This window comes from Phaenicophaeus curvirostris, chromosome 9, assembly GCF_032191515.1.
Source record: "Phaenicophaeus curvirostris isolate KB17595 chromosome 9, BPBGC_Pcur_1.0, whole genome shotgun sequence".
Classification (NCBI taxonomy): domain Eukaryota; kingdom Metazoa; phylum Chordata; class Aves; order Cuculiformes; family Cuculidae; genus Phaenicophaeus; species Phaenicophaeus curvirostris.
In genome coordinates this window covers 961,970-986,023 of record NC_091400.1, presented here as the reverse complement: position 1 = coordinate 986,023, position 24,054 = coordinate 961,970, and the positions used below count along the sequence as shown (strand labels likewise).

The window sequence follows — 24,054 nt, the reverse complement described above, 5'->3', positions numbered from 1 at the left end:
AAATACATATGTTTTTTAATAGATATACTCATTTTGGTTCAGCTGGAGTTGTTTGGTAAAATTCTATGCATTCAGAAGGGCATGCTGCTAATGGTTGTTATATATAGTATTTTTTAGTATCCAGTGTCAAGCTGGAAGCAGCAACTATGATGCTTTTAGGACATGAATGTAATGCCATCACGTTTTTCACTGAAGTGAGGGCCATGCTGACTTGTGTTTGCCAGTTCAAAGCATAGACAGAGGTTGCTTTTGAGTATCTGACACACATACCCTTGAGCACAAAGTGTTTATAATCTTATTGACCAATTTAGTCTCCTGACGCGTTTACCCATCCCTGCCAAATCATATAAAAAAAAAAATTCTAACTCTTCCCATAGGTAGATCTTTTGGTCCATACAAACTGTGAAATACAGGAGAAGGATCTCCCCAGCAGAGTAGAGGCATTTAACAGCCTCAGTAAGACGTAGTATCCTGACAGGTAGCAGAACTATGTTATGACGAAAGGGAAGCTGCATTCTCAAATTAAAACACTCCATTGAACAGCATTTGTGAATTTTTGCACTGTGTTACCTGTGATGATGTGAAAGGAAAAGGAAATCTTTGTGCAAGTGAAAACAACTATCAACAAAGGTCCTTACATTCAGATTTTAATATGAAGACTTGTAAGCATTTGTATATTTCTTCCACAAATTTCTTACTGTCTTAAGCAGGGGACTAATTTAATTTCACACCTGCTCACCCATTAGCAGTATCTACAATTAACCTGCAGAAGAAGGCATTGACTTGTTAGTGAAAACAGCTCACATGTTTTTCTCTAGAAATAAGAAAGCGTCAGCTTCATCAGTGTAAATGAGTGGCTGCTTGGTGCTTCTGCTGGATGAGTTTCATTCCTGAAATGTTTTGGTTTTGCTATAGGACAAGACTACGAAAACACTCCAGACTACAGAACATAAAATTGTGGCTTACATGGACACCTATGAAAATGCAATAGTTGAAGAGAAGGTGAGACTCTTGACAAACACAAGGAGGTTCACAAATTAAAAAGTTAATGCTGTGTCTTGATAACAAGAAGAATGTACTTCACTGTGAGCATGGGATGAGTTCTGGTCAACTTGCTGATTGCTGAAATTCAGTTGTAAAGGAGAGTATGTGCACAGAAAAATTAATGAAGTATCCCGGATTCCTGTGATGCTTGACAGTGCTTGGAAGAGCACCATGTTCTATATTTCTAAGGTATGAGCAGGTTAATGCTTTTTTAAAAATAACGTTTTGGTAACAAGAAAGCTTTCTGTTTCCCTCCTAGAAACTGGAATGTGGTTTTACAAAGGAGTTTGCTGACCTACCTGCTGATCTCCTTAATGAACTTTCCCAACTTTACAAACGTCGACCAGAGTAAGATCCTCCTGATGCCATCTGCTTAAATATTGGTGTTTCTTGGGAGTCAAGAATGAGAATGCTATTTATTTCAATGGTCAAAATTATTTTGATAATCAGTGGGCTGCCTGCTTTTTATTGGCTATTTAACAATTGCTTTTTTGAGTACTTATATTTCCTCATTCACCCCCCACAATCTATTTTAAATGCAATCTAAATAATCATCAGGTTTCAAAAACATATATTCTTATTTTGTGTAAGATGCAGTCTTACCTATTTGTTCTTTGCTAGGAACTTGAAAGAATGAAATGTTCATAGTTGTTTTTGCACTTCTTTTGTGCAAGAGATAATAAAAAGTAAATATTTTATGTACTCTATATGTGCACTAGGGCCCCAGTGACAGAAATGGCCTTTGACACTGCAAACCCCTATGGCAATTGTTCAGGCTCAGCTGAAGATTACAAACATGCACGTACCCTGTTAAGGAAATCCATGGATGAACTGGATAGTCCTGAGTACATGCCTAATGGCTTAGACCCATCTATATGGGAACGCTTTTGTCTAGCTAGAAGAAATAAAATGGAAACTGAGGAGCTGGTATGTAAAATTCTTTATTTTTCCAGTATACTTCTTGATATTTTCGGATCTGATAGTTCTACGGAGTTCAAGTGCAGGGTCAAGGTAATGGTGAAACAACAATGCAGCACACACACAAGCTGCATTTGAGTTTGAAGGTTGCTTCTGACCACATTCAGTTCAGAATAATAGAAATGCTATGAAGGGAAATGGGATCTAGTTCTCCTTCACAGGAAAAATTAGCATATTAATGTGAATGGATTTTATCAGAATGATTATGATTTTGGTGTGGTTTCATTACAAAAAAAAAAAAAAATTACCTTTCCTCTGTCCATACCAAAAAAAATATTAAGGTATTCGGTTTTCATCATCTGTTGGAGTTGTTCTCTCCCTTTATCAGTCTACATTTGCAGCCATGCATTCCCATATTGTTTTAGAATGTCAAGAGCAATTCCTAACAGATGGTGTGGAAAAGTTCTAGCAAGCTGTTTGTTCAGCTTAAAAGCATGAAGGTGTAAATCTCAGTTTTCCAGAGACAGAGATACATGAGCTTTGACCAAAAGATATACAGATTTCCTTTCATGTGAATAAAATACGTGTAAATGAATAAATTATTTTCTGAGCAGTGTATAAAGATGCCCCAACACTGGAAACATTCAAGGTCAGGTTGGATGGGACTCTGACATCGAGTTGAAGATGTCCGTGCTCACTGCAGGGGGGTTGGACTAGCTATCTTCATGATCCCTTCCAGGGCAACCATTCTATGATTCTATGATTGTAACCTCCTTGTCCATGTGCTGAGATTCTCAAAATACCAGGCTATGTATTTATACATATGTTTGTCTTCTTAAGAACTTGTCTTCTCTGTTCTTGAAGAGGCTTGCCCTGCCATACTGACAAAGTTGAAAAAATTCAGAATGTCACAATATTGCTTGCTTAGGTGAAACAGAAAGACCAAACACTGGCAGAGATGCAGGCCTTTCTCCAGAGAAGAATGGATGACGATGAGAAGATTAAGTCAGAACTAGAAGGCATTTTCCAAGAACTTAGATGGTATTTTTTTTTCTTTTCCTATATTTTGCTATGTTTTACTACTCTACCGACACAGAGCTGAAAGTTACATACAAAATTATGCAGTGGTGTTCTCCAACACTCTTTTCTCTAGGATCCATCCTAGAGACCTACAATATTTCTGAAATGAGGTGTGATTGCACCACATGTGAGCAGGCCAAACCAAAATTTTTCACAGAAAGGGTCATTGGGCACTGGCAGAGGCTGCCCAGGGAGGGGGTTGAGTCCCCTTCCCTGGAGGGGTTTAAGGGACAGGTGGACGAGGCACTGAGGGACATGGGTTAGTGATTGATGGGAATGGTTGGACTTGATGATCCGATGGGTCTCTTCCAATCTGGTTATTCTATGATTCTATAATTCTAAATCTGGGGATAAATTATACAAGAAAAAGGGTGCTGGCTGGAGTCTTCTCCATATCCTTCTCAGTTGTTATTAAAACTTCTGTTCAGTAACAGACACCTTCTCTCAGAACATGAGCTGGAGTATGTCAAACTGAATCAGTGGTTGAAAACTTCATGTATGGAAATAAGTTGCAAATTCTGTAGTCGCTTTGGGCGCAAGTACAAGACAGGCTCTTAAAGAGTAACCCCTACATGAAAATACCTCTCACCAGTAATAAATAAAAACATTCTGAGAATCATAGGAGGATTTATGCAAACCTGTTGAAATCACTAACTCCTTGTTTTCTGCCATTTTAGGGTGCAGGAGGAGAAGAAGAAATTTCAAAGGAATTTGACTGTCCAATTTTTGCTAAAGCAAGGACAGGTGGAATTGGAAAGTACTGGGATCCCAGACTACAGTGATGCCATTCTCATTAATAGGAGTGTTATTGAAGAACTGAATTCCTCTATCATGGTAATTTACATTATCTGAAGGAAATCTAAGCTTTTTAAACAAATGTATTGTCCTTCAGGGGCTCTGCTTTTTCTCCAGTTTGACATCTAGTTTCAATTCATTACTACACACCAGGAGGCTCAATTGTAATCTAGAAGCTATTAAGGATTCCGTAATGTCTCTTATCACGATGTACAGATTGCAATATAGATTGCTTTCTTGATGTTTGATCAATATAATTCAGACCAATAAAATGGCAACAGTTTTTAGACACACCATCACTTACACACGCTGTAAACAGAAAATGCTAATCCAGTCTGAAAACTCCCTCAAGGCAAAGGCACAGTTAAGAAGCATTTGAACAGTAGCTTACATTAAGATTTAAAAAATAATACACTTTTTTATGTAAGGTGAAAATGGTGATGCTACTTAAAACAGTGCTTCATACTCTCATTAAAAGGTTCTTTTCTTAGGCATTCTAGCTGTACAAAAACTGCTACTGGACAAAGCCTTCAGTAATGACTGCAGAATACCTTATAGAGGGCTGATTTGTATTCTGTAGAGCTAAAATGCCTTCATGTTCAAAAGACAGAAAGGTGGAGAGAGAGGTTAGCTGTAATTTTCTCCATCTCCTCCTCTGATCTAAGGCTGTGGCACAGAGCATAAAAGGGAAAAAATTCTACAAAAGATAACCATCTGGAGCAAAGTCTAGAAAGAGACTGCAGTATAGCACGTTCTTCTTACTAAAATTATAACTTTGGAAGCTTGTCCAACTTGTTGCAAATAATTATTCCATAATTTGCAAAATATGTTAATGAAGATTAATCTATTTTTTCAGGCTCAAGGAAGAAAAAAGATTGCTAGCATGGTGGAATGTAAAGACTTCTCTAAAGTGATATTTCATCTGGAATGGGAGCACAAGAAAATGAGAATGCAGATAGAAGATCTGGAACAGAAGGCTCGGGATATAGCAACGCTATCTATTTCAAAAGACCGCCAGCTAGTGAGTTACTTTCTTTATATTTTGACCACAGAAAATTTTGCTGGCTATACCTGTAAGATCATTTATACCTCTTAAGTCCCTTACTCCTATGGAGAAACCTGATGCCCACTAAGTCAACAATTTAGTTTTCAGAGTAAAGTTTTATTCTTGAGAGTGATCAGTGATGCAGCTGTTTGGTATGTTCAGCTGTAAACAAAGGCAAAATTAGCCCTAACTCTCATTGTTTCAAAATCGGCACCGAGATTAAGGAATGAGGATTTTGCAGCCTCAGAAGACAGATCCTTTAAATAAAAGACTATAACTTCCTTTAAAGTGAAAGGTCTGAGGTGCTCCCATCTGGTATCTCACTGGGCTTTGAACAAGCCCAGCTGGCAGGCCAAAAACTGTAGGAAAAGGTAAGAGCCAAGGATACCAGTGGGAGAGAAGAGGATGAAGACAGCTTGTAGGGGAAGCCTGAGCATATTGCAGTATGGGATATAGAGGACTGCAAGGAAAGCTGATGGTTTTGTTGTGCTGAGGTGAGGGGCATAAAGGTTTGGAGTAAGAGTTGTTGGAGGATGGGTAAGCTATGGATATTGCAGTGGGGAGAGCTATAAAGCACAGAGAAAATGAAGAATGTTGGAGGGCAAGTAAGGATATTGCAATTCAATCAAAAGATTAAAAGAAAATCCTAAACACCTGTTTTAGTCAGGCTTCATTTTGCTGCCCTCCAAACTGCTTGTTCACTTCTGAATCAGAGCCAAGGGACTTTCTGTAACTGCCACCCACAAAACAGCCTTCCAAAGAGGTGATGTGACAACACACTGAAAAGTTCTTGTAGCAAATTAGTCACCAGTGTTGCTGTTATGTGTTAGCTTTTAAACTTCATTTTAACTGATGAGCAGAACTGTTGCTCTTTAGAGAGTTAGGCTTGCCCATAACAAAGGCAAATACCAGTTTAATCAGAATTTGAATGCTTTGAGGGGCTTGACTTCACTCTCTGAGTAGAAATGTGGGGCTAGCAGGAAAGACAAGGCAACAGAGACCCCAACAACAAGAATAGAAAGAAAGGTGGCTTATATAAACGGCGACAGAGTGGGACAAAACCCAGAGACCACCTGGAATAAGGACTATTTGTGAAGCAGTGAGTGAAAGCAGTTTTGTGCTGAAGGTCTGCTGGGCCTTTCCTGTTTCTCCTTTTCTGACCAGAGCAGTTCACAAAATTTTACATGTCACTTCGGTGGGACAGTATCCTGAAAGGATAGATCTACATCTACAAAAACCTTTTTACTGCCCATTATGGGTTACACAGGCTGTTTATCCTTTGTCAATTGATAAAGGGATATTTTAGTAGCAGTGTGCTGAAGAAACACATCTTTAATAACTTCTGTGCAACCTGAATTACTATGCAGATACAAGAACAATAAAACAGAACTACGGAGAAACCACTCAAAAGAAAACAATCACTTTCCTCTCTGGTCTAAACACAGACTGTATAGCACCTTGGCCTCCAGCTGTGTTAGGTTAGACTACCTTATAAGCAAAAATGTAGCTGAGGTTTTTGGATCAACTCACAACAAATTAGGTTGGTCTTGGTTTCATTAACACATAATAGATAACATTATTTTTAACAGCTCTACAGTCTAGTAGTCACACAGCATCCAAGAATATATTTACCATGTCCATTTATGATCATTAGTAAAACTTTCCAATGTGCAGACTTCTAGTTTTTTGAGTTTTGCAATGTATGATTGTCTTTACAAAATTATGAAATGGTTAAGAACAAACAGGCTTAATGAGATGGCTTCTTTCTGCTTTTAATTCTTCAGTTCCTAAGTATGATGAACTACGACACCCACATCACCCACCAGATTTCAGCGATGGAGCAGAGTCTTGGCATCATGGATAAGGTAAATCCTAAGAGAACCACCACGTCTGAGAGGCACATTTTTAGTTTAAATGCAAGTCCTCTCCTTCATTAGCAAGAGGTGTTGGTAAGAAATAACTGCAACTGATACAGGCATAATGACTCTTCAGCGAACTCTAGGACTGCTGGAGCATAGCCAGAACAGCACACACAGGTGAATATATATCTCAGAATCATAGAATAGTTTGGGTTGGAAGGGATCTTAAAGATCATCCAGTTCCAACCCCTCTGCCATGGGCTCATGTCAAGCCTCTCATCAACCTGCACCCCCGAGTCCTTCTCTGCGGGGCATCTCTCAATCACATCATCCCTCATCCTGTACTGAAATCAGGGATTGCCCCGGCCCAGCTGCAGGATCTTGCACTTGGCCTTGTAGAACCTCATGAGGTTTGTGTAGGCCCACTGCTCCGGCCTGTCCAGGTATTTATTCATTAATAATTGCCTTTCAGTAGTTTTTTCAGCTTCTGCTGAGCTGTCTAGAGCAGCAGTTCTCTAGAGTCTTTCGAAGCAGTCTGCATTCATTGATTGCTGCATAGATCAACCCTATGGAGAGAAATCTACTTGCTTTGTTACTGGAATTAAATGCTTTCCTTCCTGATCCGAATGCAGATCTGCTTAACACTTTTTGCACAGCTTTGCCTATAAAAGTCACTCTTCCATTTCTAATGAAGCATTCTTCCAAATCTTCACTCCTTACTGTGTCACTCCAGGAGTGCCAGCCTGTTCATAATACCACTGCCCCTCTGTTTTCAAAATAACACAGACACAACAATCTGATTTGCTGGCTCTCTCATCTATTTCAATATTCAGATGACGATTATCCTTGATTTTAAGTGATTCCACTGGATTTTCTCCAGGTTGCTGTAGCTGGCATCAGCCTCCTCATCCTCTTCAAGCTTCAATATTTGTGTTGTCACCTTACAGCCCATCTGACAGCTTCAGCACAACAACCCTTTTTTCAGCAGCTCAGAGCAGCCAAGAGAATGTTCTCAGCTCACACATTCCATTGACTTTCTTTGCTCTCTTTGCCTTTCAAGTTTTATCTTTAATATATCTCTTACCCTGACCTCTTGTCAGCTCCTTAATCAGAACTTTACAAAGCATATTGAAATATTTGTGAAAGACAAAGTAAAGCCAAAATGTGCTACTAGTTACATCCAAATACGCAAAAGTTTACTGAGGTACAAGGAAGTCATTAAGATTATAGGTTTCCATCATAAGTATGTCTTTTGTATAATCTCATATGTTTTCTGTATTCATTTGGGAATGGACAGCTGCACAAGAAGAACGTGAAGAAACGTCAGAAAAGAATTAAAGAGTTGGAAAAGTGCATCAGTTTAGAAGAGCAAGCAAACTACAACCTCAGCCTGCAGCTGAAAGAAATGCTTGTCTCTGTCTCAGAAAGGAGGCACATCTTTGAGGCAGCTGGTGAGTCACAATTTAAGTTACAAGCAAAGAACGTTCAGAAGATATTGCCAAGGCCAGATGGTCCTGTTCTCCATCAGCATCAGCTAAGGGACAAGGAGCACCTACTTCTTATTTTATGTGCACTACTAGTAGTACTTTTTCTACCACAATGTTTACTTAAGAGCATGCCCTTGTAACCAAAGTTAATTGACTAAATTGCTGAAACTATTTATAGTCATTAATACCTTCAGTAGGCAACAGGGCATCATTCTTTCACTTCTTTCCACCCATTCAAGGGAATAGAGGAAGTAAGGTGAAGGGTATTCACCATTGGTAAAACTGTAGAGATCTTTCCCGTAGCAAAAGATTTTCAAAACTGTGGGTACTTGCCAGAAACTAAAGGAAGCATTCCAGTGCCTTTTGAATTTTTCTGCTTTATTCAGAACTGTAAAGACTCTTCAGCCGAACTGTGAGTCTCTTTTAAAATGCTTGCTTATTCTATACAAAACTTAGAAGAACCCCAGGACAGGGCCATATAAATACAAACTATACATCATCTGCAAATACAGGCTAACCCTTATATTTCATTTTATGCAGACACACAGCACATTTCTAATGAGATTGCAAAGCAGCGCTACCAGGAGATTTTGAAGCAGAAACACTTACGGGATCTTGTAAAGGAACAGGAAGAACAGTTTGAAACTCTTCAGGCAGAAGCAGAAAGATGGAGATTAAGAACATTTCCTATCTTTTAGTAATCAAAGTCCCCGTGGTCTTGTCTGAGAAAAAGATCTTGTATGTCTACCTTTTCTCTCTGAACTTTTCTTTCCACAAACAATTTCTTCTGTAACTTCTTTAAAAATAACTTCAGTTTGAGAGATACCTGTTTGTCCGTTTTGTACAATTCATACCTAGTCTTATCCCCATTATATTTCAACTCGTGAGATTTATTTCTGCTCTTTTGATTTTATAAACCACATCACTCATTACAGAAAACAAATGGTGCAAGAAATTGTAGACTGATAGAAGAACAGGTGAGGTGTGCTTGTACATCCTTAGTCTGCAATATGCAACTGCAGACATTTTGAAGGCAAAATAGTGCAGGAAAACTATGAATTTTCAGCTGCTTCAGTTCATGGCTACGGCTTTGACTTAATTTTGCTTTTTAAATATGTTTTAACCTGTGATGTCACAGGTGTACATTGCTGAGATGAAGTTGTTTCAGCATGACCAGGTATGTGCTACAGTGGTGCGATAGAAGTTACCCCCAGCCTGCAGCAGCTGTGGCTGCTGTCACCAAGAGAATCATGAGAAAATGAGGTTTAGAATCATCTGGCCTCCTGAAATAGCTACAGCTCTCTCCCACCCCTTTGCATTGATAGGCAGGTTCTTCTCCTGCCAGATCTCTCCAAGACCTGCAATTAGCAACGCAGGTTGTTCTTAATTCATTCTCTCTGGACAGCAAGAGTTAGTATTCTAACAAGCAAGTAAGAAGTACAGATTTAAGTCTAGCAGTGATAGGGCTCATGAGAAGGGTTGGATTTTCTTTCCCTTGACATGTGTAAGAAATTACCCCCTTAAGGAAATAGGAAACAGCATCTGTAAACAAAGCAGTTAAGGCACAACAATAAGGAATGTGATCCCATAGAACAGCAGTCATAGCAGAGAGGGCTGTAGAGTAGTTAAGACTTAAATATTGTTACAATTGAGAAGCCATGATTTCAAGAATAAAAACAGACAGAAGTCACCACGCTCTCTGCACAGACCATGAGGAGAAAATAAGCAATTTCAAGTTTAGTAAAAAAATGACATTGATTGGAGGACAAATGAAATGCTGAAGCTTTATTCAGCTTTATGATGCTGTATTTGAAGCACTCCTATTAGATGAGGCCTTGCTTTTCTTATTTATTTGAAGACAGAAAGCATCCTGGCTCTCACATGAAGTAGCAGAGTAGATAGATGTTGACTGCAATTTTCTTGCCTTCCCTTCTATTACCTCAGGCTGTGGCAGAATGCTTGAGGCACGCTTCCCTGGAGATGGATGTCTGGACCAGTACCTGAATACAAGTGCATTCTGGCACATTTCCCTCGATAATAATTAAAGCTATTCAAAATACCTTATTGCAGCTTCAGGATATTAACATGAAAATTAGTTATTTTCATGTAACTAGCAAAATGCTGTCATTGACTGGCTGGCAGCAGGAAGACAGTTGTAAAATAGGGATGTATCTATGAACAAAGATCTGAACTCTTCCCCGTGCGAACATCAACAGAAATTACAAAATAATGCATTCTAAGACAAGTAACCATGCAAAGACTAATCAAAGAATGGACTACCTTCTAAAGTATAACTTGATATAATTTTATTTTTATTAAATAACTATTTTCCAGGTTGTTTCTTGTTAAGTAATGCCTTTTACAGTGTCTACCGTATCCAAGTACTTCTCTTTACAAGTATGTCCTGAGAAAACCTCCTAACCTCCAAGCATAATGTCCCGAAGTCTGCTCTCTGATCAACGCTTCTTATGTGATCAGAACTCAGTCTTTTCTGCTTATGCGTGTGTGTAACTGAACGCTTCGCACCTGTAGATTATGCATCTACAAAATCTTCTTCTGTTCTGCTGTAGTGCAATAACTGGTCTTCTAATCCAAAAGAATCAATCAGCTGAGTGAGACTCACTTTCTTGCCATCTGCAGAAAAGGCTGACTGTAGCTCATACAGCATCAGCTGGGTACTGTTTCTCCATTTCACTATCAAAGCCTGCAGTTCAGACAGGTTGTTCTGAAATTGGGACAAAAAAACCCTGTTACTTGCTGATACGTGGGGTTTTTTGATGCCCTGCAGCTGTATTTTTTATAAAATACCTTAAACTGAGACAACACAAAACCACCACACACACAAAAATGCATCAGTATTGTTGCTTCAATCAATAAATTATTAGAAACACTATGAATTCTACTTCAAAGAATGACTCAAAAGTGCTTTTTCAGATGTTTGCCTCACCTTTGATCGATACATCTTAACCATTTTGAGCCTTCGAAGTAGTTCCTCCTTCTCCTGCACTTGTTTCAGCAGCCTTGCTTTTTCTTCCAAGGGCGGCTGCTGGCTGAGGTCTGTCTGCGGCACGTGGGAATTCTCTGCCTCTCCACAGAGGTCACTTTCCTGCAGGGGGTTTTTGAAACATGTATGTCCAGTGCCATTTCTTTCCAAGTTTTCAGAACCATCTTGTACTCTGGAACATTCTGTACTTGTCTTTGGCACACACCCTTCGTTGGCATCACCACAGTCTTTTTCCTCAGTGTCTATTTTGAGGCGCTTTGCCACTGTAAAATTAGCATTAAATGAACGTCTTGTTTTCCTTAATCGCTCTCTCAGAGCTGCACTCATTGGCTAAAAAAACCAAACAAACAAGAGAACAACAAAAAAACCCCAGATGAATCACAATAATTTAACCTTTTGATCAAATTTCAAAGAACTGTTTACCCTGGCTATTATTTATATAGAATATTTCTTATTGTAAAGATCATTTCAAAGCAGACTCCCTATTCTCATTATAGCTTTTGCAACCAAAAAGTCACCTTCATCCTGTCACATGTGTTCGCACACAAAGCTGCAAGACATGGAAAGATGTACCTCCATATTTTCCAGGAGCAAATTCTGTATCCCACTGAGACAAACCCACCCATCTAGTTGTTGTGCAAAGGATACACAGCATATTTGAACTTGGCTAATTTTATTCTATCAAGTTCAATGTCCCTCTCTAGTTTAATGGAAATGAGAGTTTGGATTTTTTGCTGTTCCATCCCACCAAACATACACGCTTTCTATATTAGCACTAGTATAAAACATCTGTATTCTACTTGAGAGTATTAGAAATTATCTGCATAATTTGGACTTTAACGCTTTGAGATCCTTCCTGGATAAGCATCTAAAAAGTGATTATTTTTCTTCAAAAGAAGTTAATGATTTTTTTAAAAATAATTTGTGTCTAACAATTTACCTGTGAAAATATACTAAAACATGGGAGAAAGGGACTAGTTAAGGAACACTTGCAAACCACCCCCAGCCCTATCGAGCACGGGTCCAGATGTTGAGTGTGACAGCATCACCATGATGCCTGCTCAAGGGGACACCAAAGCAGAGCTCAGCATTATGGAGAACATTCAAACTGACAGCAGCGTGCTTTGCAGAAGTCTTGGAAAGTCACTGTGCATACACAGCAACCCAGAAAACCAGGATTTGAGAAAACCAAAGATGGCAGCTTAAAAAAGCCAAACAAACCCCAAATAGTATTTAAATTTTTGTATTGCATTTGGATTATACTAGTCCATCACTTTCCTCTGAGTATGCAGGTATATGCTATGAATACAAAGTATACTGAGAACATTCCTTATCTGCACAGCTTTGTGGCTGTGGGTATAAGCTACCTATTTTAGCCTTGCAGCAAACAGCAACTCAGTGACTTCAAACTACTTGATGATTTCACAAGCATTTTTGTTACTCTGAAGAGCCACGTTATTGGAAAAACAAAAAAGTTTGCAAACCTGTTTCCCTGAACTCATACCCTGTGGAGCTGGTGTTCCAGAATTCTTTGGAGTATTGCACAAAGATGGTTCTTCCATCCTGAGATGGATAGTGGTTTCTGTTAAAAGACAGAATTAATTATATATGGTGCCATTTTCACCCAGTTATAATGAGCCATGTGGCTGCACAAATGAGTAAACAGTTCTGACAAGAACACTAAGGCTTATTTCTAATTAGTAAGTTCAAAAAAAGAAGACATCTTCATAAGTTTCTCAGCTTTTCCACGTAGCAAGTAGCACCCTGCTCTGTGAAAGGAGGAGTGACACTAACTAGTATACAATATCTTACTATAATTATTACTATATTACTATGAAGCATTCCCTCCCCAGCTTTCTTGTAGCCCCTTCAGGTACTGGAAGGTCGCTCTAAGGTCTCCTCGGAGCCTTCTCTTCTCCAGGCTGAACAACCCCAACTCTCTCAGCCTGTCCTCATACAGGAGTTTCTCCAGCCCTCAGATCATCCCCATAACCCTCCTTTGGATCCGTTCTAACGGCTCCACACCCTTCTTATGTTGAGGATTCCAGAAGTGTACAGAACACTCCAGACGAGGCCTCACAAGAAAGAAACAGAGGGGAAAGAGGCCTCTGTTCAGCTCAGCTCAGACCAAACACGAGGTGTTACCCTCTTCAAAGAGCAAACAATGTCTGGGAAACAGTGTTTAAAAGAAAACGCGCTCTCAGAGGAACATTCTGCCTAGTTTTCAAAGAACCACAACTGCTTAGAAGAAACTTAAGCGCACTTTAGCCTTTGCGAAGTTTCACGGCTTTCCACGTTTGGCATCACTCTCACCCGCCCAAGGCTCCGCGCACGCCCGGGGACGGGTATTCCCCGCAGGGCAGACAGGCTTCAGCCCTCTCCGGGCGCCCGTTCCGAGGCGGCGGGGCCGGGAACCGAGAAAGGAGCCGGGGAGAGTCCCACCGACCCCCCGGGCCCGCGGGGAGCAGCGCCCGCTACCTACGCCCAGCGGAAGCTGCGCCGCGCGCGCCCCGGCCCTTCAAAACCCCGCTTCCTGTGAGGGGCGGGGCTGGCGAGCAGCGTCTTAGTGCGGAGGGGGCGGGGCTAAGGGGCGGGGGGCGGGGCTAAGGGGGTGGGGCGAGGGCGGGAAAGTAGCGACGGGCGGGGTTTAAAAGGACGAGGGGCAGGGCGGGGATGTGGCGCGGGCGGGCGCGAGAAGGTCGGTCTCGAGGTGAGGCGGGCGGGAAGCGCGAGCCAGAGCCCCCCCAGCGTTACACCTGAAGGCACCGCTCGCCTCTGCCTTCTCGCTCTCTGGGTGTGCGGGAAGGAGAGGCGGTTCTGCCCCTCTGCTCTGGTGAGACCCCGCCTAGAAGCCACTGTGCGGCTCTGGAGCCCGCAGCGTGGCAGGACACGGGCCTTAAAGATCAGCCATTTCTAAGCCTCCTGCAGGGACACCGCCCACCCGATCAGGCTGCTCAAGGCTGCATCCAACCCAGCCTTGAGCCTCTCCAGGGATGGGGCAGCCACAGCTTCCCTGGGCAACCTGGGCCAGGGCCTCCACACCCTCATGGGGAAGAAATTACTCCTCATGTCTAGTCTAAACCTGCCCCGCTCCACTTTATACCCATTTATACCCTCATCCTATCGCCACAAGCCTTTGTGAACAGTCCCTCCCCAATGATGAGGGGAAAAGGTTTTAGCAGGCCCTGTAGCGACAGAACAAGGGGTAATGGGTTTAAACTAAAAAAAGGGTAGATTCAAGCTGGATATAAGGAAGAAATTTTTAACACTGAGGCTGGTGAAACCCTGGAATGGGATCCCAGAGAGGTGGTTGATGCCCCATCCCTGGAAACATTCCAGATTGGGTTGGATGGAGCTCTGAGCAGCCTGAGCCGGTTGGAGATGTCCCTGCTCGCTGCAGAGGGGTTGGACCAGAGGACCTTCATGGCACCTTCCAACGCAAACCATTCTGTCATTTTCTAAGTGAAAATGAAGAAATCGCATTGGCCAAACAGGCAGGAGGATGGTGGTGACGAGGAGCAGCCCCTGTCATGCGGTTCAGAGCAGAATGATGTACCATGGTGCTCAACGGGGGCTGGAGAACAGGCCTTATGAGGAACAGCTGAGCTGGGGGTGTTTAACCTGGAGAAGAGGAGGCTGAGGGGAGACCTCATTGCTCTCTACAGCTACCTGAAAGGAGGTTGTGGAGAGGAGGGAGCTGGGCTCTTCTCCCAAGTGACAGGGGACACAATGAGAGGGAATGGCCTCAAGCTCCGCCAGGGGATGTTCAGGCTGGACATTAGGAAAAAAAATTTCAGGGAAAGGGTCACTGGGCACTGGCAGAGGCTGCCCAGGGAGGGGGTTGAGTCCCCTTCCCTGGAGGGGTTTAAGGGACGGGTGGATGAGGTGCTCAGGGACATAGTTTACTGATTGGTAGGAATAGTTGGACTCGATGATCCAGTGGGTCTTTTCCAACCTGGTCATTCTATTCTATTCTATGATTCTATTCAAAGGCGCTGCTGAATCGAGCGTGACTTTTACATCTTGATCAGCAAACTTCCCTTCCATGCTGCAGACTTGGGTTCCCCGCGTGGCGTTATGTTTCCCAGACTGATCCTTACAAATGTTTTCCAATTGTAACTATCAGGACAAATCATCCGCAAAACCTGTGAGACACCAGCTCCCAGCTCACCGTGTTGGTGCGTCTGGTTCCTTCAGCCATGCTGCCCCGTGCTGTGCATCAAGGCTCCTGCAGCCGTGCCGAGTGTCGTGCATGGGACACGCACACCCACACGCCACATCATGCCCTTGATTCGTGTAGCAGAAATGCGTTGTATTTCCTGCCTGGTTCCTCCTCGCTGCCACAGATGAGGATGCTCGGTTTTCTCTTCACCTTGCGTAACTGCCATCTGTATTGAGACAACACACGCTCTTGCCCTGAGAGGTGAGTAAGCACCAAGCGTAGGTGTGATAACATGTTAGCAGTTGCTGTGCTTTTAAACGTAAGTACACATGGATTCACTCACTGCAAACAGAATTTCACAGTGGTGATAGCAGCCTTTTCTTTCTCCTACAGTAAAAAACATTTAAGCAGTCAAATCCCATCTAGATGAAGTCACTTGAGGAAATCTGAGATTTTGGGGCCGTTAGATTACTCCTTGTACAGGAGTTGACTATTTGTGGGTGAAATTGATTTAGAAATAATATTCTCAGTGGCAAATGTGGGACATTAGAATATGTGACTGCCTTGTATGACAAGTTATAACCATATAGCAAAAAAGCTTCCACAATACCTCAACTCTTGAGGGAGTTTGGAGGCATTTTTTTTAATTTATCCCCCCACCCTTTTTTAATACCTGCAGCTAATTTAATGTCATAAATATTTAATTTTTTTAATATGTTAAAAATGGGCTCCTGAGTGCTACAGTGCAAGTGCTAATAGAACTTCTGCTGCAAATTTATCAAGTGGGTTGGTTCTCAAATACACTGGAGCTTTGAGATGGCACATCTCCAAGTTCACAACATATTTCCTTCTGTCTCAAGGATGGTCCCTGCTTTAAATTACTCATGCTCTGCTGTACAGACATGTTAAAAGTTGAGTTGTGCAAGAACAACAGAAAGTTCGAGATTTTAGATCATTTGCCAGCTGAGATTCCAGTAAGATTTTACAGGAACATAACACATGAAAAAGTCACTCTGTGCATTATCATTGCTCCTTTATTAGAGCAACGCCCAAATCCCCACCCTAAGTGGGGATTACAGTCTGCTGGAGACTGTCCGTATAGAAAGATGGTCCCACACGCTGGGTTTATGAGGTTAACTTACAACATGCAGAGTAGAGAAAAAGAAATTTTATCATGAGTAGTCACGATCATCAGTGATAACGGTGGATGATTGTTCAGGGAAGAGATCTTGTTTCAGGTTGATATGAAGCGTTCAGCTGCGTTTATCACATTTAAGTATGGGTTTACATGGTCTTTACACATAGCACTGCAAAAACATGGCTTGCCCAAGATCTAGCAGGAGGCTCCTGATGGAGCTGGGAACTAAAGTAGCATCAGTCACTCTCCACTAACTACCCAGTATTTTTATTGCAGAAACCCAGTAGGGATGGATATTATTTAACCTGCAACTTTATGATGGCAAACAGGAGTCGGACTAAAACTTTCGTCTGAAAAGGGGAACATCTATTTCCCTTGAGGAAAAGAGATTATCTGTGTGTTATTGATACTGGCATGTTTAGGGTACAGGATAGAGTGTTTCTCAAGCTGTTTGGTTAAGCTTGCTGGTATATGCACACAGCTAGCAAGTTCATTGCAATGCAATCTTTATTAAGTGCTATAATGCTATCATTAGCTTTTTTATTTTTATTCCTTTTGTGATCAGAATAGCTAGGAGTAAACAAAATACAAGAAAAAATGCAGAGGAAATTGTGCACTGGGTAATAAAATTATTGAGCTCTATTTGCCAAACATATTGCTTCCCTTCAGAGAAACTTGTTACCCCAAAAAAAACAGAAGGAAAATCTGCTCCCTGGTTTTATTCTTTGGTTTCTGTGGTGACATTTTAGTGACTGGATTTATTTTTTTTTCCAGTTCACACCAGTTTATCTGTACAATTGAAAGATACTCTCTGTGTGTTGTCTCTTTCATTTATCTTAAATTACCAGAAGAGCACTAGGGCTCACAGGTCTGACAGGAAAAGAAGCTGTAATATTCCCTGTGGGCATCACCTGTAGCAACAAAGTCAAAGTGGAGAGTAAAGGATGCTGACTTTGGGTTCGAAAACTCCAGTTAGACATTTTTGAGTTCTTCTCCTCCGTAGTGCCAGGACCATCACAAAACTTCCATTTAACAGCGTGCTGGGGACAAACAGCCAGGCCTTTTGTCCCTAAACATTGCCAATGAGTGACTGAAGTGTTAGTCAACATACTAAGTCTTAAGGCACATAGGTATTACCCCCTTCTCTTGTTTTTCTGAAATCTGTTGATCTTGTTTGAAGCCAAGTGATGTACCCTGATGTATTAAGTACACTCTGCACTGTCTGCATATTCTTTCTTGCCTGAGGCGGGAGGGTGGAGTGTTTTCATGTGCCTAACCACTAACTGCTGCAGAAATTTTAAAAACCCTACCCACTTCAGCAAGGGCCTAGGGCTGTGTTTTTGCTGGCTGCAATTCACTCCTCAGAAAAATGTTCTGACTTGCTTATGGCCATGTAAATGTATCAGAGGAAGGGCTTATAAACTATATTTCTGGAGTTAAACCAGTTTGCTGCAATAAAACCTCTCCTTGGGAGACGGATTCTGCTCTCATAATGGTGCGAATGTCCAGTAATTATAGTGAAGTCACTAGAATGACATCAGCAGAAGGCTTAAGCAAAAAATTTGTTGTAAAATTTTGTTGCATTTTCCGCTTTACATTTGAGGTTTGCTTAGACTGCCCCTTATTTTTTGCTTCAATTTTCAAGGTACCTGTCTTGAAAAGAAAAACTGGTATAATTTACTGTAGCTGAGAGGCACTGCAATTTGCCAATATAAAAGATAATGGAAGAGGCAGTGGAGATGGGCTTCCTCGTTCTCGCTGCTGCATGTGCGAATAACCAAGTGGGTGAGGCACAGCGCTAATAAAAGGGAACGACATAAAGCTGTCTCTTATTTTTGTGTCTGCTTGTGGGATTTTCTTTGACATAGTCATGCCAAAAATTACAGTTTGAAGTCTTTACGAGAGTGTAGCAGACAAAGGAAACAATAAACAGACCTTCAGTGTTCTCGCCTTTGCTGGAGAACTGATTGATCATTGTTTTAAGAGAATTTGAGCCTTTTAAATCTAAGCCCTTGCCCAAAGTAGTCCCTGGTACAGCTTTTGTCATCTATGATGGTCTAAGCATATTTTTGTGTTAAAGGTATTTGTGTTGTCACAGAGCTTCAAGAGTCATTTAATTTTCTCACTGACTTAATACAAAAGTTCATTTCATGCTGTGCACATGCATCTCTCAGGTCCTGACATTTATCCGTGTTGCTGAAACTGGTAAAACTGAAAAAGTGGATGTCATTTACTTGCAAGTGCAGACGAGCTGGCTTGAAGGCAGCTTCCTATAGACTGTAGTTCTTTTGTGCACCCCGTGGATTAAACTGGGGTACCAAACAAGTCATTCAGTCAACAGGTAAACACAGGTGGATGTGCACACCTTACCTTCTTCCTGGTGTCCTCGGGGGGTATTGCTGCTGCTCTGAGTGTAGGCATGAGTGAGCAGTGTCCATCATCATTTCAGCAGCATCAGTGGTTATTGTTTGGTTTTAGAACAAATTACCATCCTACCAAGCACACCTCCTTCCCTACCAAACTGCAGCATTAACAAGCAGGATGTAAAAATAACACTTCTTCCCTGCTATAGAAACAATTTATGTCATTTACTTGAGGGCAGAAAAAGCCTTATAAAGTAAAAACTTTGGTGTCTTTTCCTAAGGATGAAATATAAGTGTAGCGTTTGTAGGAGTTTCCAACTCTGGATACTGATGACAATAAACTCATCTGGGGAGGGCTGAGATTTCAATGTCACAATGTTATCGTGTGCTGGCCATGCTTATGCTGCAAAGCAGGCTCACAGGTTAATACACTCATTTGAGAGCTGCCTTAAAGCTTTCTGCTGGTTCCTGGTCATAGTTAGCAACTTACATAATGTTTTAAGGGTGCCTAACTGTTGTGATATGAGGGTGCCTCTGTGTATTATTGTGCAAATGAAATAACATGTCTAAGAACAGCTGTCTCAGGACTGTGAGGCAGGCAATTCACCAGGAATATGAAAGGCATGAAACTCTCGGTTTTTAATGTAAAGGTTGAAGGAAATTCTTTATAAGTCAAAAAGCTTAGGGCACTCAAAGACAATGGGAGCTCAATAAATACTTGCTTATCACCCCTACTCCAAAAAATACTCAGCTGTAGGGAAGGCAACAAGAATGTCTTCTGTGTTATTTCTTTTAGCAAGGAAAACATGCAGTGAAGCTTTCTTATTTCTCCTAGTTTATTGAGTAAAATATGCTGTTTATGCCAGTTATGACTCATTACAAAACAGATATTTCAGTGTAAGTGAATCATATTGCTTTTGTTGAATTATTTTGAAAGTAATATCAGTGCAAATTTTCTATTCACATTCATATCTGAAATAACTGTATTTTCAGTCCGTTTGCATACACAAAGAGCTTTATTGTATTTTGAGTCCCTGAGGCATAAAGAAGGAGCTTTAGTGATGAGTTTGTAATATTTTCTTGCAACCCTAATGGGCTGAAATTATTCTTCTTACATTATTTTTGCCACTGTCGTGTTGCGTTGCTGCAGAAAGGCAGCTTAGCCCTTGTGACATTTGAAGTCGTCGAGAAAGTTCCTACTGCACTGAAAGGAAGCAGAACTGTGCAATCCTGATGGAAGTTAGTAGAAGTGTGGCATATGGAGTGAGCTAATAGTATGATCTCATGTGGAGCTAGGATACTGGAAATACAGCTGACTGCATCAGCATATGTGTTTCACACTGTGTTTAATGAGTGAGAAGGCCACCAGTCTTCTTCTCAGTAGATTAAGTAGACTGTAATTTGGGTGACTGGTTTTTGTCTTAAGCAGAGTCCGGGAATGCTGAACTGATGCTAATTGAAGAAAGAAAATTCTTTGCTGAACCAGGTTAGCAAGCGCTACCCACTTCAACTGGGGACATTTTCCTATTGATAGCTTTGAGGTTGTGTCCCGTCTCACACGTTCATAGTCCCTGGACAAGGTCTCTTTGTCATTAGCCTCTTTGATGACAGCCACGCTGTACTGTTCCTAGTAATACTCCTGCAACTGGAAATAGCCCAGTACATTCATGGCTGGAAGGAGAGTTATTCTGTTTTTTGATGTGTTACAGTTTAGTGCATTTTTCCCTTGAGTTAATTACAAGTGGTTTGTGGGTAGCATATACCAAAATAACCTATTTCATCATTGTTAAATGTCTGATGGTAACTCAACACATGGGTATGCAGTGACAAGTTTTCTCTTGAAGGACTCCTTGGGAGCTAGATCAGCAGATAGATCACCCTGGAATTTTAGCTTGCATATACCCTGCCTCTTCTTGAGTCTTTGAAGCTGGGCATGACTAACCTTAAAACTGCCTGCACTGATGTCTGGATAGGGAGTCCTATGTGGGATTCATTTTTCTAAGATCAACAGTGCACATACGGGTGCACCCCACCTTATCATATGTGATACGTGGGTACAAAGAGTAATGAAGCACATCATCTACTCCATGCAGTTTGTTTTGTTTGGTGACACCTATTTTTTCCATTTCAGTGAGGAATTCTAGGTCAGAATTTTTTTTCTCACAGCAGAATTCTCACTTTCTAAAATCAAGCCTAGAAGCTGTTAAACTACCTCTCACCTAACGCTTCCTTGTCCTAAGCTTTTATCTCAAATCTAAAGAGATTTGCTTTCTCACAAATAGAACTGTAATGCAGGAACTACGGCGTCTTTGCATTACCAGTTAGTGTAACTCCTTCTCAAGGAGTTTCAGGTTCCACTTAGAACAAACTAAGAATTCTCCTCACTAATCTGCAGCTTCGCAGTTACATCATGGGTAGGTCTTTTAGGTGAGAAGTATAAATTGTCTCCAAAGCCAAAACTGGTGAGATGCTGAAAGTTGATGCTGGCCGGCAATTTCAGAGTCACTGCATTGTGCTGCTGGGAAAACTGCAAATGAAGATGCTGCCCTTTCCGTTCAGTGCTACAGGCAATGTCCCTCAGTTCTGCCAGTCTCATCATTGCAGATGTAGCATGGATTTTTATGAGTCACGCCTCCAGTCTAATTTTGACACCAGACAACCAGCCTAAGCATCTTTTCTATCTGCATAATTTGGGTAGAAGAAAGGTAGGAAAAATGGGATAAGATTAAATGCTCCTCAGTTACTTTCTTTGTGGAAAAAAGCTAAGTGGGAGATGCAGCCTTCTTTAGTGTTCTGGCTTGTTAAAGCCATTATTGGAATGAGTGCAACTGCAATCTAATACTCCCTTTACATTTATGCCCCACAGATGCAGCCGTGTTTGAACTGATGCTGTGATTAAACAGTGACTTAATGTTCATCATCTCAAGCAGAGGAAGCCCAAGAGGGGATCACCAAATCAGGAAGCTCTTTCATGAAGAGGTGGGTATGTGTTCAAATCGGAGCATCTTCACACTATATTCCACACATGAATGTTTGACTGTTTTCCTGCTGATGTTTAAAAACTGCAGATCCTAGCAAAAATGTTAAAAAAAAACACATTAAAGGGACAAAGGGACACTTCTGGCATATTCTTTGTAACTCTTCAATATACTGCTTGCAGTTATCCTTAACAGTTCCTGAGTACTTGACACAGAAATATTCTGTGAATATTTCACATGTATACGAGTACATAACAAGCAATTCTCTTGTTCTTGATTGTATGCTTGTTTATTGCTAAGTTGTTTATATGCTGGGAGCTGTGCATTCTGAGTTTTTATTGTACTCTTACTTGCATTGCTTCTAGGTGCTGGTCTTTTCTCACTGGTTTGTTACTCTTCAGTAGTGCAGACCCTGTGCATTTGTTTTAGGAAAAGCTATAGGATTCCACTGGAACTGCAAATAGCTACATAAACAAAACAGAAGTAGGAGCATGTAATCCTAGAAGTCCCTTTAACACCAACCCAGCTACTGCTCTCAGCCCTCCCTCCTGTGAGCTGATTGCTCTTGGCTCTGGCAGTTGCTTAGTCTCTGTTTCCATTCTGTCGTCTTCCCACTTGCTCTCTGTCTTCCTAAGTTTTCATTATAATATTTTATGTGCATGTATTGGCTTGTTGATTTTTTCATCTTTTGCTTGACTGCATACGCTTGATGTGCATTAGCTACCACAGATGCTGTTCTGTCTTCCACATTTTGTGTACTTAAATGGAGTGGATCAAGTCTCTTCATTGATGGGAATGGGGATGTGTGTGTCGATGGCTCAGTAAACGTTAGGTACTGATGTGGCTGTTTATTAACGAAAGAATTTGGTTCCGCGCATATCAAGAACATCAGTCTCCAATACCCGCTGTTTGTGCCTGCACTTTTAAGGACATACCTTATGTAACTGCAAGTTAAACACAGTATTTAGCTCTGCATGTAGCTTTAAGCATGTGGGTATTCCCTATGAAGGCTGGTGGTTGTTCTCTGTGATCAGAGGTCTGGGAAACTCAGTGTCTGAGGAAAGGTGCAGGAACAGGAAAAGCTCAGTCTGGTATTGAAAACCCTATTGGCATTATGACAGCAGCATTCTTGGGAACTTCAAGACATTTTCTATCAGCAAGTATGGTTAGAAATGGACTGGATGACTTCAAAAGGCTCGAAATATCATTGAAATTTTTTAAAGCCTTCTAAAGAAAAATCTGTCAAGAATAGTTAAGGTGGCACTGGGTCTTGGGATAGAGAGGTGGGTGAGATACTTAATTGAAGGCCTTTTGCAGCCTTGTTTTCTACAGTTATATAATAGTATGTGCTTAAAATGAAACACGTATATCAAAATAAATGTGTAAAGACTCTAGCAGAATTTGTCCTTATAGGCTTAGGCCAATGTTTCTCTGTCAGAAGGGGGAGCAGTGGATCAGTGTTCTTACTGGTCTCTGTGTCTTTACAAAAGCAGCTGGATTCAGTGAATTCATTGTACCAAACACCAAAAGTACACACACTTGCTGGCCAAAGTTCTTGACTTCCTATCATTGCCTATACTGTGTTTTATCCATTATTTTTGTCTTGCCATCATACTTAACAAAGTAATTTTCTTAGGGCAGATTTTTAGTAACTGGGGAGGGGTAAATATTTTGTTCTGAACTCTTTAATTTATACTGGAAACTAAAAACATCTTCAGGTAGTGTAGTTACAAAGACTTCAGCTGATAACTTTAATCATGGATGTTGTTAAAGCACAATCCAAAGAGCTGTCCCTTTGCAGGCACTGGGTAAGGAAGGTAGCCACCATAACATGCATATGGCAACTCTGTGATAACAGTAAATATATCCAGAAAGAGCCATCCTGGAGGAACATCTGAAATACATAACACATGGAGTAAGGATGAGCCCAGGGTGGCTTGATTTTGATAAGGGAAAGCTGTGTGTTATCACAGGTTTCACAAGCTGAACTTCTGATGGAAGCAAATTAATGAGAATCCAAATGGCTCTGAAATGAAAAGTTTGAATAACAACAAAGTTTTCAGCCAGTCAAGTTGCTGAGAAGCGACACACAATAGACCTGGTGCTTGGGAAAGGCAATACTTCTGTGCTTTCGGGTAAGAAATGGGATTTTTCAAGCATGGGCATGAAAATGGAGATGGG

At 41.2% G+C, this 24,054-nt stretch overlaps 2 protein-coding genes across 4 annotated transcripts in view; one reads left to right on the top strand and one right to left on the bottom strand.

Annotated features, from left to right (window-relative positions):
* Positions 1-10,577, top strand: part of CFAP43 (cilia and flagella associated protein 43) — a 45,889-nt gene extending 35,312 nt beyond the window's left edge. Inside the window, exons 31-39 of the mRNA XM_069864127.1 lie at positions 916-1,002; positions 1,304-1,392; positions 1,764-1,971; positions 2,891-3,003; positions 3,720-3,876; positions 4,694-4,858; positions 6,667-6,747; positions 8,039-8,192; positions 8,769-10,577. Coding sequence (XP_069720228.1) covers positions 916-1,002; positions 1,304-1,392; positions 1,764-1,971; positions 2,891-3,003; positions 3,720-3,876; positions 4,694-4,858; positions 6,667-6,747; positions 8,039-8,192; positions 8,769-8,926 — 1,212 coding nt within the window. The 3' untranslated portion in view covers positions 8,927-10,577. The remainder of the gene's footprint in view (positions 1-915; positions 1,003-1,303; positions 1,393-1,763; positions 1,972-2,890; positions 3,004-3,719; positions 3,877-4,693; positions 4,859-6,666; positions 6,748-8,038; positions 8,193-8,768) is intronic.
* On the bottom strand, positions 10,555-13,743 carry SFR1 (SWI5 dependent homologous recombination repair protein 1). Of its 3 annotated transcripts, none has more exons than XM_069863851.1 (4): positions 13,496-13,743; positions 12,717-12,814; positions 11,176-11,495; positions 10,555-10,953 (listed from the first exon to the last, which is right to left on the bottom strand). In XM_069863851.1, the coding sequence occupies exons 1-4, from the start codon at positions 13,534-13,536 to the stop codon at positions 10,762-10,764; spliced, it is 651 nt and encodes a 216-aa protein (XP_069719952.1). In that variant the 5' UTR covers positions 13,537-13,743; the 3' UTR covers positions 10,555-10,761. The 3 variants fall into 3 exon arrangements, with proteins under 3 accessions (XP_069719952.1, XP_069719951.1, XP_069719953.1); XM_069863850.1 differs by having other exon boundaries at positions 10,556-10,953; positions 11,176-11,562; positions 13,496-13,742; XM_069863852.1 differs by having other exon boundaries at positions 10,556-10,953; positions 12,737-12,814; positions 13,496-13,741.
* Positions 13,744-24,054: the final 10,311 nt, after the last annotated feature.

Bases quoted from the DNA above. Each gene is read 5' to 3' on its own strand.
- SFR1 (XM_069863850.1), bottom strand. From the start codon at position 12,794: ATGGAAGAACCATCTTTGTGCAATACTCCAAAGAATTCTGGAACACCA. The intron at 11,563-12,716 runs GTTTGCAAACTT...TGGTTTTTTTAG, and splicing joins GTATGAGTTCAGGGAAACAG to CCAATGAGTGCAGCTCTGAG. The intron at 10,954-11,175 runs GTGAGGCAAACA...TCCCAATTTCAG, and splicing joins TTAAGATGTATCGATCAAAG to AACAACCTGTCTGAACTGCA.